We start from the raw sequence: 10905 nt of genomic DNA, 5'->3' as shown, positions 1-10905 counted from the left end.
TTAGTTTCTTTTCAGCACCATTAGTCATTTAAGAGATGGATTAAATTATAATAAAAATAAATAAAATATCTGCTTCCAAAATGAACAAATCATGATTAATTTTATATTCTAAGATTTGTTCAAGAATGATCTTCTATCAAATCAAGAATATCCAGATTGAGACACATAAATTATGTTCCATTATTAAACCCAGACTCAGTTGTTGTGTCTTATATTTGTAAAAAGAATATGAGCCATAGTAATTCAGAAATAAAAATAAAACTTTTTGGAAAATAATAAACAAATTATGAAAATATATAGTAATTGTATAATGACTTAATATTTCAAGCACTGGTTACATATTTTCTGTATGTATTATTATAATTGTTACTGGGTGGAAAAGGAAGTTTAGAGATTTATTGAGAAACAAAAAGTCGTAGGGAAAATAGCCTGATGCATTCAGTGGGATGTAGCTGTCATACACTCAATATGAATGACAGAGGTCATCAACACTGCTGAAATGTTTTCTGTTGTTGACACTTTGAACTATGGAAAAACATCTAACAGGTCATCAGTGCCATGAAAAAGGAGAAAAAAGAGACAGAAGAAAGCAAAAGATGACACATTTAGTCAAATAAATGTTTATTTTTTATTTTTATATTTAAAAAAAAAAGGCCTACTTGGTTTAATGAGCGCGACAGCACTTTTAAAAACAACAACAACAACAACAACAACAACGAGGAGGGAAGAACGCCACGCACTGTCACCGTTAAGGGACGCCAACTGTCGCGAAAACCTCAAAGAAGAAGAAGACGACGACGACTCTTTACGCCTCTGACGTCATTACGCACAACGTGAAGCACTGAAGCAACATGGCTCTGAATGGAGGTTTGTGAACTTGTGAGCTGATAAGCTAACTTCGACATGTCCTGCGGTTCACCTGGGTCGCGGGTGGAGGAGTGTGTTGGCGCAGGTGCAGGCGACGATTCTCGCGTGGCATTAATTGTTTGCTAATATTCGTCGTCACCACCACGTCAACGTTAGATAACCGGTTTGGATGTGTGCTAGCTAAGTTAGCCTGTAACTACAACTAGCAGAGCACTGCGGCAATGCTAATGACGTTTAAAAAGCAACACGGCGAGAAAAGTGTTGAATGTTTGTTCTAATAAAAGCGTTGTAGAAATCTTATTAATAAAGTCAGCAAAGTGCTCGCAGAGGTGGGCGGGATACACACACACACACACACGTTACAGCAGTGCTAAGGACTGTGTAGCATCACAGTTTGAGGTGAGGAGGAGGAGGAGGAGGAGGATGCAGTGCAGTACGCTGTCTGTTGACTGAATCAGCACTTTGTTACTGACTCCAGATAACGAGGACTTTGAGTGGGAGCCTCCAACAGAGGCAGAGATGAAGGTGATCCAGGCTCGCAGGGAGCGACAAGACAAAATCAGCAAGCTGATGGGAGACTACCTGCTCAAAGGATACAGGATGCTGGGGGAGTGTTGTGACGCGTGTGGGGTGAGCGGAGTTGGTTTTTACGCTGTTTGTGATGATGGAGGGGCCTTTTATTAATGTGGATAAGGTGATGTGACGTGTGTGCTGAAATAAGTTTGTTTTGTGTGTTTTGTTTTTTTTTCAGACTATTCTTCTCCAGGACAAACAGCAGAAAAACTACTGTGTCTCATGTCAGGAGCTGGACTCTGATGTTGACAAGGACAACCCTGGTACACGCTCCTCACACACACACACATTTAATGCACATGAGTTATAGATACACTTTCTCTCCCCTCCTCACCGATGTATTCTTTTTTTCTGCCTGCTTCCCTCCATCGCTGCTCTTTGTTGCCTTGAGCCATTTGTCATTTTTCTATTTGTGTTTGTTCCCGTGTCTCTCGTTCTTGTTTTTTTTTTCTCCACTCCTCTCAGCTCTGAATGCGCAGGCAGCGTTGTCCCAAGTGAGAGAGAGACAGCTTGCAGCGCAGTCCCCTGCCCCGTCCCAGGCCCCTGAACTCAATGGAGGCCCTGGCACCAGTCAGGCAAGTGTGTCGGTTCCCAGACCGGAGCACTGTGAGGGGGCCGCCGCGGGGGGGAGAGCTGTCCTGCCTCCACCTGCTGCCCCTGCTCCTGCAACTCCTGCCTCCACCACAGCGCTAGCACCTGCTCGCCCCCCAGTTAGTCCGCCGAGCACTGTCCTCCAACCTGTGTTGCAAGAAGCCGAGGACGCTGTTCTAACCAAACTTCGCTGGGCCACGACCCAGCTGCAGAGTTCGGCCTCGCTGGAGACAAGTATCCAGCTGTGCAGCCTCATCGCCAGCTGTGCCGGCTCACTGCGCAGCCTCAAGGAGCTCAGCCAGTAACCATCCTGGAAAAGGTTGAAACCATGGATTAATGGGAACGCTGTTTCTACTTTGCCTCTGTCCTGGAATACTGACTCTGGTTCGCTGCTTTGCGGCATCTCTCTTTGACTGAATCCTTGCATAGAGCTGAATTCAAAATTGGTCAGGAAATGCACTTGAAATAGGATTCAAATGTTAAAAGTTGCTTTTCAGTTAACATACCTATATGGCTGGCAGAAATATCATGTTACATGGTTTCAGAATAAGTTTATGTACAATTGGTTGAACATTTGACTGTTACTGTCAATTTGTAAGTTATAATGATAGAACTGAGTACTTCTAAATGCACATTCATCATTGATATTAATTTTAAATAAAAAAACTTGTACAAAAAAAAAAAAGCTTCTCAACTATATTCTACAGTAAAAGACTGCTAACGTATTTCCATAGTTGTTTGGCTTTTATTGATCCAAAATGGCCACCAAATTGACATGTGGGAAGATGACATCCGTTTTCTTATTGGGTGTCCTGTAGTATCCAAAAACAGGTGTTGGATTGCAAATCACAAAATTCAAACACAAGCTAAAACCCCAGTGCACAACTGCCTGTAACATACAAGTCTGTGTCCGCACAAGCACGAGTGTCTGTGCTGATAAATAACATACTACTGGACAGTAAGTCCTCAATTAAAATGTTAAGTTGTTGAACACACAAGTCCTCTGATCAGACCCTCACTTGTGCATTTTCCATTTACTGTTTAGTCTGAATCTCAGACAGATTTCTGTTGTCTGGCCCTCTGGTGATGCAAAGATTGTCACTGTGTGTTGGCGCTTCTGAGGATTTTATTGTAAATATATTTGATACATGAAGATGGTAATGTGATTGCTCAAATGAGACAGGGCAACATTCAGGAGTCAGACCCATAATTCTTTATTCATTCAAAACATCTAGAGCAAATAAGCTGTGCGCTGTACATCAGTAGATGGCACTTCATATTAGATCCAATCCAGCTTCAGTGTTGTTCAAGGCTGTTAGTGTTTTCTAATTATGTACCTCAATAAAGCTTTGCCTGTTCAGGAGTTTGTTTCTTTCCACAAGGGGGCGCCAAACGCAAAAGCAATGCCATAAAGTTTGTTAATTTGGAAAACGCTGTATTTAAACAAGTACCATTTTCAGTACCAATAAACATGGAAATTGCAATTCTGTTTAAAATGTGTCGTCTTTAAAACTACACCTGCAGCCATACCTGTGCACCCTTTTTCAATACAAGTGGAAACTATGGCACTGGGAATTAAATTATTGACACGTGTATTTATGTATTCTTTCTTTTAATGTGGTTAATTTATCAGTCTATTGGTCTACCCCCAAATCACGGGCTTATTTAGGACATCAGTGTCGGACTGTATCTGTTAGTGCTGTGTCTAAACGTAGCTCTGCAGTAATCCAGTTAAATGAAACCACCGACAGCCTCCCTTTTGCCCCAAAACCCAGACTGGAGCGGGGCGTGGTGCGGTCACTGCCGGGCGGAGCCGGGGGCTGTGGGTGAACTCTCCCACACAAAGGAGAGGAAACCAAACAAAGCCAGGAAGCCTGACATTAACCCAGGATTCATTGCGTCTAATGTTGCCCCACTCACATCCATAAAAAAACAGGACATTGACTCGCGTTTGCCTTTGAAAAGCCGGTTTCCAAGACTTCGGATCGCACCGCTTTGTTCTGCTGCTGAGGGAGAGAAAAACAGCACCTTTGGGTGATGGTGAGACAGCACTGAGCTGCATGCGCATTTAAGGGTGGTCCATGCGGGGGCTGTGGTGTTGGTGCTGAGTCTGTCCGCCGTGCAGCGTCGCGGTGATGGACGGGAGTCGGTGCAGCCCGGCGGACAGTCCGGTGGGCGGTGTCCTCTCAGCGGAGGGTCTGCCGCCGCTACCCAAAGGCCTGAGCGGCATCCTGAACTCCAGCGGCGGGTCGTGGCGGGACATCGAAAAGGTGCACAGCAAGAGAGCGCGCATCCAGGCCGACATCAGCCGGGGCGGCGGGGACGCGCAGCGCGGTCACAGCAAACCAGGCGGACTGGACGCTGCTCTGGCTCTGCTGCGGAAAGAGATGGTAGGGTCTGTGTGTTTGAATAGCACAAACATTTGCTGTTCTGTGCAAAGGAAACCTAAACCTGTGCTAAACCTGCCACTCTCTGCTCCACACATGTGCATTAAAGCTCTTCTTGCGCTAAAGTTTGACTAATGAATCAACTCAAGGTCCACTTACTAGATTTTTCCAAGATTTTAACCACATCTGAGTTTGCTCGGTTGTCATGGATGTGGTTCAATGGTCAAGAAGGTTCACCCTGATACAATCATTCACTGCTTTAATTCTGAGCTCAAAAATGACAGTATGTCCTCCTAAATGTCCTGATTTGTTGTATCAACTCTTTGAGACCAGATGTTTTGTGTTTGTGTGCACCAGGTCGGTCTGCGTCAGCTCGACATGTCTCTGCTGTGTCAGCTGTGGTCTCTCCGCGAGGCCATCCAGGAGTACAAGGGCTCCTCGCTTCTGTGTGAGGCCTCGTTCAGTGCTGATAATGGATACTCTGAAGATGAAGAGGAGGAGGAAGAGGAGGAAGAAGATGAGGAGGAGACAGGAGTTCTCTCACAGCCTTCTTCTTCCTCCTCGTCCGTGTCTCTGCACCCACCCAGCAGCAACTCCAGGGACCAGTGGATCAAGGATTCCTTTCATATTCCCTGACGGAGACACAGACACACTTTCTTACTGTTTTATACCCAACTGCTAAGACATACTTTATTTGACGTCCCACTGGTTGAAAGTGTTTTGGGAGAAGCTTATAATGCGAGCTATGACATACCTTTGCAGATGTGCCCATTTACACCTGCAAGTGTAATTTAGTGCACATGTATAGCGATCTGATACATTTAAGGAGCATCAAGTGGCCTACAGGGGACCTGACAGTTGTCTAAAAGTCTGGATTCATGGAGATACATCTACTTTTTACATTTAGTTGTTTTCTCAATACACACACTACATGTCAGGATTGGTGGGTAACGTAAAGAAACAGCGTCTCAGATTGATGATACCGCGTATATTAGCATCCAAACTCGCACTACCTGGCTGTTAAATTTGCCATCTGTTGTATGTTGCAGCAGAAATGAAGCCAACTAGAAACAGAAAGAACAACACAGAGAAGCGAGACCAGTTCTTATCAGTTTTTTGCTCTTTATTGCATAATCTACGTGCTACTACATGCTGCTGGCCTTGCAGTGAAGTTGAGGTGGGTGGAAGATTTCCTAAGAACTGTTGGGACATCTATCAGGACATATCTTCTGCATGTTTGTGGTTGTACTGATAATTCCAGACTCTTCAGACTCTGCTTTGTGAATTGAGTGAAATAATCAATTGGTATCACACCATGTTCCCGACCCTTTAGTGTCTTGACTGAAGAACAGAAGAGCTGTCAATCAATAATCTGTAAACCCTTTAACTCTGAGTTACATTTATGAGACGGAATGAGAATTATCTTTAGCTTGTTATTATTTCAACTTCTATAACCTGAAATCTGTTGAATTACAAACAATGAATGAACAGAAGCTTAAAATCTTGATTTTCAGTCATATATAATCTATGAAATGTATAAAAAATTGTTTTTGTAACCTGTTTTATGCTGGCCAGGACACTCTTGTAAAAGAGTTTTTTTTATCTTAACAAGGCACTTATGTTTAAATAAAGTTACATATATTCAAATACATTTTGTATAATCTTGAAATTTCACCAGTCCAATAAAAAAATGGCAAATTATAATAGATGATCTCTTTATGTCGGGACAACAAGCTAAAAATATAACACGGTTATTAACTGAAATTCAGAATTTGCATCCATAGATAGCGTTAAAAAACGACAGCAACTGCTTAATGCAATATTGATCAATTTAACCTTTTTGTCACAGTGGATTTTCTAACTTTCTAACTGAATCACTGTTTTTATTATCATTTAATTAATATTTATATTAATTTAGACATGTATAAAGCATAGGGCTGTAAAACTGTGTTTTAAGAAGTGGCACAGTCTGCCCAGTTAGATTTGAACCATTTCCACTGGGCAGACTGTGCCACTATTTAACCGTTAAATAGTCTTGGATTGAATCATTTATCAGACCTGAATTACAGTTTTCTACGCAGGCAACCAGTTTGTAAAAGCCAGTAAATGACTTCCTTGTATCTAAATCTTGAAATATAACTACAGTGTATACCGCAGACATATACAGTAATTCTGTATTTGAATTAAAGATAATCAAGAGGATGATATTGCAAATGATGACCAACAGGGGACACACTGTCTCCAGTCAAGCCGTAGCTCCTTCACTCCTGCAGGCCTCCTACTCCTCCTCTTCCTCCTCTGAGGTCACGTTGAAAGCGGCAGAGTGAGGAAAACCATTTGCTGTGGAGAGAGCAGGAATGAAGGGGAGTGACGCTTTGAGTAGAAAGTCTCATGCTGTTGTCTATTTATAATCAACATATGTTGTGGTTATTGTTAGAATCTATCTGCCTGTCTGTCCCTCTGGCAGTCTTAGTGACAGTTTCACTGCATGTGTCTCCGTTTGTTCTCCATCTCTTCATCACGACGAAGACTATCAGCTAAATGTAAATGTGGAATTTCTGACACTTATATTTCTCACCTGTTTCTCTCACCTCTCTTTGTTTTTTGTCCATCTATTGGTTGTTTTTGTTATTATCAAGTATTGTTGGTGTGCTACACTGAGTGATTAATAAAATAAATAGACATCAGACTGGAGGTCAGAGCTGCGGGTGTCAGCGGGGAGAGCCGGGAAGGACAATAAGGTGTTTGTGGAGGGAGCTGCAACACAATGACATCAGTCCCTTCAAGTGAGGAAATACCCCCAAGTGGGGCAAAAAGACAAGAAACAACACAAGGAAGGACACTGTTAACACGTTTATGTTACAATACAAAGGTCGGTGTTAGATTTACTGTATAAAATATGGTGTAACCGTGGTGGACAAAACAATTTACAGTTATGTGACTTAGATTAGTATTATGTTAATATAACTACTACATTTTCAGTACACGCTTTAAAGCACTGTGTCACCTTTTCTTCACTGGAGGGCGCACTAGAGGGTATTTTATTATGTTTTATGTAGCATAGGGGCATTCAAGAAGGCACTTTTGTAGGGTGCACCAGGGGGAACGACGCTGAGATTGGTCCTCCAAAAGAGGAAATAAGGACGTTTGAAAAAAAGAAACAAATGTAAGAATGCTATTCCACCAAATGACGCTGTTGACACTTTAAATCTCACAATACAAAGGCCTGTGTTGGCGTAAAGTACCTGTACAGTGTTTACAGGGAAGTGTGTTTAAAAAAGGAAGGCGTAGCTGTAAGCACTGAGAGCAATAATGCTCCTCTGAATATTGGACCCATGGTGTAATATTAGACCAACTCTGAGTCATGAGAGAGTTGCTGCTGCCCTACACTCCTCCACCCCAGCTGCCTCCGTCCATCCATCCATCCCTGTTCCCCCACCTAAAAATACACTCCTGCTCTCACTGAGGAAAATCCCTATGCCTTGACCTAGCTTGAACACACACACACACACACACACACACACACTAACTGGCCCTCTCCATGGAAACTATTCCTCTGTAGTTGACACAAACTTTTTCTGGAGAGCTCTGGATGACACAACTGAAACTCAGGAAGTGACTTAAGTTATAACTATGAGCTCAATTTAAAACAAACAAACCGGGTTTCAGATATTCCACAGCAGAAGTGAGACTTGCAGTGACACTACATTGTAGCCTGTAGGAGTTTGCAGAGCTGATTAAGTGAAACCGTAATTGTCAGATAAGCCTGTTCCAGTGACACAGACAGTCAGGATCAAAGTCTACAGGTACGACTGTTACCTCAGTGCCTCCACACACTCGCCTGTAAGCCGCAGAAGATAAAGACCTTTGCATACTGCTGCATCACCAGCAGACACCCTTTTGCATATCCTGTCTCACTCTCTGCCTGTCTCTCTGTTGCTGCCTGCTGTCACCCAAGGGAGGGGAGGAGGAGGGGAGGGTGAACTCATTCTCGAAGCAGCAGACCTGCGCTACAACAAGGCTTGACTAAGCGGTTGCTGTCTCCATGTGGATCAATGCCAATAAGAGAGAGAGAAGTCAATGAGAGCTCCTGCAGTTGTTTGGTTTGGAAACTTTAGCTTCATATCAGGCGCTTCTGGGCAGCTTGAATGACACCGAGGAGGGCGGAATCGGTTCCTCTTTGATGCCTGCCTGTTCTGTATTACAGCCTACAGCTCTTTCTTGGTCGGTAGGATACATGGCGACATTGCTGTTTGTTTATCTCTCTGCGTGATTCGACTTATTGCCAATGAGCGCGAGTCGCAGCTTGTGTGAAGTTTATCATCATCATCAGCAGCAGCAGCAGAAGGAGCAGAAGACCTTTTAAGGAACTTTGTTTAAGGAGCGGGCAGAGTTGGACTGCTGGAGAAGTTGTGTGTTTTTTTCTTTTCTTTCTTTTGTGTGTTGAAGTTTTATTTTACCAGAGGGAGTTATGACTTCGGTTTGGAAAAGACTGCAGCGAGTTGGTAAAAAGGCTTCAAAGTTTCAGTTCGTCGCCTCCTACCAGGAACTGTCTTTGGAGTGTACGAAGAAATGGTGAGTTTTTGGAGACAATATTCCTTTAAAAGTCCCCGTGTTTATGTTTATGGGTTTTTTTGTTCACTGTTTGAGATGTAAATAAGCAACCGAGGGCCTGTTTATTATTAGCTATAATAAAACTACACGGCCATGGTCATTCTCGTGTTGTGAGTCTTTCCGCTACACCGAAGAGGATGAGGGCGTCCCTGACGTATGCACATGTGCTGAACTGTTCCTCACTGGTCGTGGGTTCGATTCCCGACGCCGGGAAACAAATGCTCAGATCATTACAGGGTACAAATACTTTGTTACAAGTATCTAAATGTCATGCTTTTGAGCTTTTACTTAAGTAAAAGTACAAAAGTGTCAGCATTTCCTTACATTTAGTAGCCTACTCATTATGCAGAATGGCTAGTTTCAGAATAATGTAAATTATTGGACTATCATTATTGATATGATGATTATTGATGTATTAATATGTATTACACTAAGGTTGTAGCTGGTAAAAGTGGGGCTTTTTTTAAATTACAATATATTATGAGGGCCGTGGGTTTCACCAAGGGATCAATACAGTCTTATATCTACTTATAATGATACATCAGATTGTATTTTTTGATTATAGTTTGTATTTATAATGTGAATCAGCAAAGAAACTAGAGGTTTAAAATGAATGTAGTGGAGTAGAAGAATAAAGCAAGCAGAAAATGGAAATACTCAAGTACCTCAAAATAGTACTTAAATACAATACTTGAATAAAAGCAACCTAGTTACTTTCTACCACTGTCAGTAAGGTTAGTGTGTGTGTGTTTGTGTGTGTGTGGGTCCATCAGTCATCAGATCATTGCTTTACCACAGCAGCCAGTTTAAATCATTGATATTAAAATGAACAGTTGTGCGGAGACGTTATCTCTAAACAGTCTTTATTGTTAGTGTCTCGCTCACGTTTCACTATCATTGTCATTCCCTATTTAATTTGAAAATGAACAGAAATGCAATCATACCAAGTGCCTGAGGTACATTTTTAAACAAGATTTGGTTTTACAGTCAACATAATACTAAAATAATATTTAATAATCTACAATCTTCTCTTGTCTCACTTTTACTTTTCAAAGATGCAACCAAATCACTTTATAGTGCTCAAGCTCTGTAGGGCTTTCCCCTCTTGTGCAATTTCCTGTTTTACAAAACATCTGGGAGGTGGCCAGGTGATGCAGCGTAGGCCATAACTCAGCTGTGCCTCAACACTGAACAGAAACAATAACTCATTTTAAATCTTGAAAGTCTTGAAAACATAAATTATTGTATCCTCTGATACATCACAAAGAAGCTTCTCCTTTTAACATTTGACCACATGTCAGTTTGGCTCACATTGCACCGTCTTATCTGTCCAGATTACATTGAAGTATGGTATAATTGTGTAAGCGGCTTGTCAGCAGCACGATAAGAAACTCCCTGGTAGATTAGTTGTTGTATTTTTCTTTTGTGACTGAAGGCTCTCGTCAATAAAGTTTCAGAGTTTGATCAGCAGCAGAGAGCTTGTGTTGTCCGGACACATGGAGTGAAGGGACACAGAGTGATTCAGAAAGAGTGACAACTCCCACATACAATGTGATCACATCAGAGTTTATAAGCCTTTACCAGTGTGCTGTTCAAACAGGGAGGCAAAAGTCAGGAGAGGAGAAGGAGAGAGAATAGGAGGAAGTAAGGAAGGTTAATCCAAAGTTTCAGTCATATTACTTTGGCAAGAAAAAGGAAATCAGCCTGTGGTTCTTGTGCGATTAAACTCTGTATTTGGTGTCAGAGGTTACTGACACTTCAAGATCACATCAAACATCAGATGTGGGAAATGAACCCTTTGCCACGTGGGGGGTTTTGAAAATGTCTCACAAGTCACTTGTTTGTGTACAAGTTGTGGGTGTGTGTGTGTGTG

General features: G+C 42.2%; 3 protein-coding genes across 11 annotated transcripts in view; all 3 read left to right on the top strand.

The window, feature by feature from the left end:
* Nucleotides 1-785: 785 nt before the first annotated feature.
* znrd2 (zinc ribbon domain containing 2) lies at nt 786-2938 on the top strand. 2 transcript variants are annotated; one of them, XM_035666486.1, is made up of 4 exons: nt 786-867; nt 1346-1497; nt 1619-1703; nt 1906-2938. In XM_035666486.1, the coding sequence occupies exons 1-4, from the start codon at nt 852-854 to the stop codon at nt 2334-2336; spliced, it is 684 nt and encodes a 227-aa protein (XP_035522379.1). In that variant the 5' UTR covers nt 786-851; the 3' UTR covers nt 2337-2938. The 2 variants fall into 2 exon arrangements, with proteins under 2 accessions (XP_035522379.1, XP_035522378.1); XM_035666485.1 differs by lacking the exon at nt 786-867 and adding an exon at nt 928-952.
* Nucleotides 2939-3873: 935 nt separating this feature from the next.
* fam89b (family with sequence similarity 89 member B) lies at nt 3874-6065 on the top strand. The gene is made up of 2 exons (XM_035666487.1): nt 3874-4421; nt 4776-6065. The coding sequence occupies exons 1-2, from the start codon at nt 4167-4169 to the stop codon at nt 5052-5054; spliced, it is 534 nt and encodes a 177-aa protein (XP_035522380.1). The 5' UTR covers nt 3874-4166; the 3' UTR covers nt 5055-6065.
* Nucleotides 6066-8378: 2313 nt separating this feature from the next.
* Nucleotides 8379-10905, top strand: part of ehbp1l1b (EH domain binding protein 1-like 1b) — a 28545-nt gene continuing 26018 nt past the window's right edge. For 3 of the 8 annotated variants that reach the window (XM_035666576.1, XM_035666571.1, XM_035666569.1), the window contains exon 1: nt 8380-8993. In XM_035666576.1, the coding sequence (XP_035522469.1) occupies nt 8890-8993 (104 nt within the window). In that variant the 5' untranslated portion in view covers nt 8380-8889. Of the gene's footprint in view, nt 8994-10905 lie in introns of all 8 variants that reach the window. The other 5 variants (XM_035666570.1, XM_035666572.1, XM_035666573.1 and 2 more) reach the window with 4 other exon arrangements.

The sequence above is a fragment of the Morone saxatilis genome, unplaced genomic scaffold, assembly GCF_004916995.1.
Source record: "Morone saxatilis isolate NCDOM2014 unplaced genomic scaffold, NCSU_SB_2.0 Contig20, whole genome shotgun sequence".
Taxonomy (NCBI): domain Eukaryota; kingdom Metazoa; phylum Chordata; class Actinopteri; family Moronidae; genus Morone; species Morone saxatilis.
Note: the sequence above shows the minus strand (reverse complement) of the source record. Positions and strands in the feature narration are given on the sequence as shown.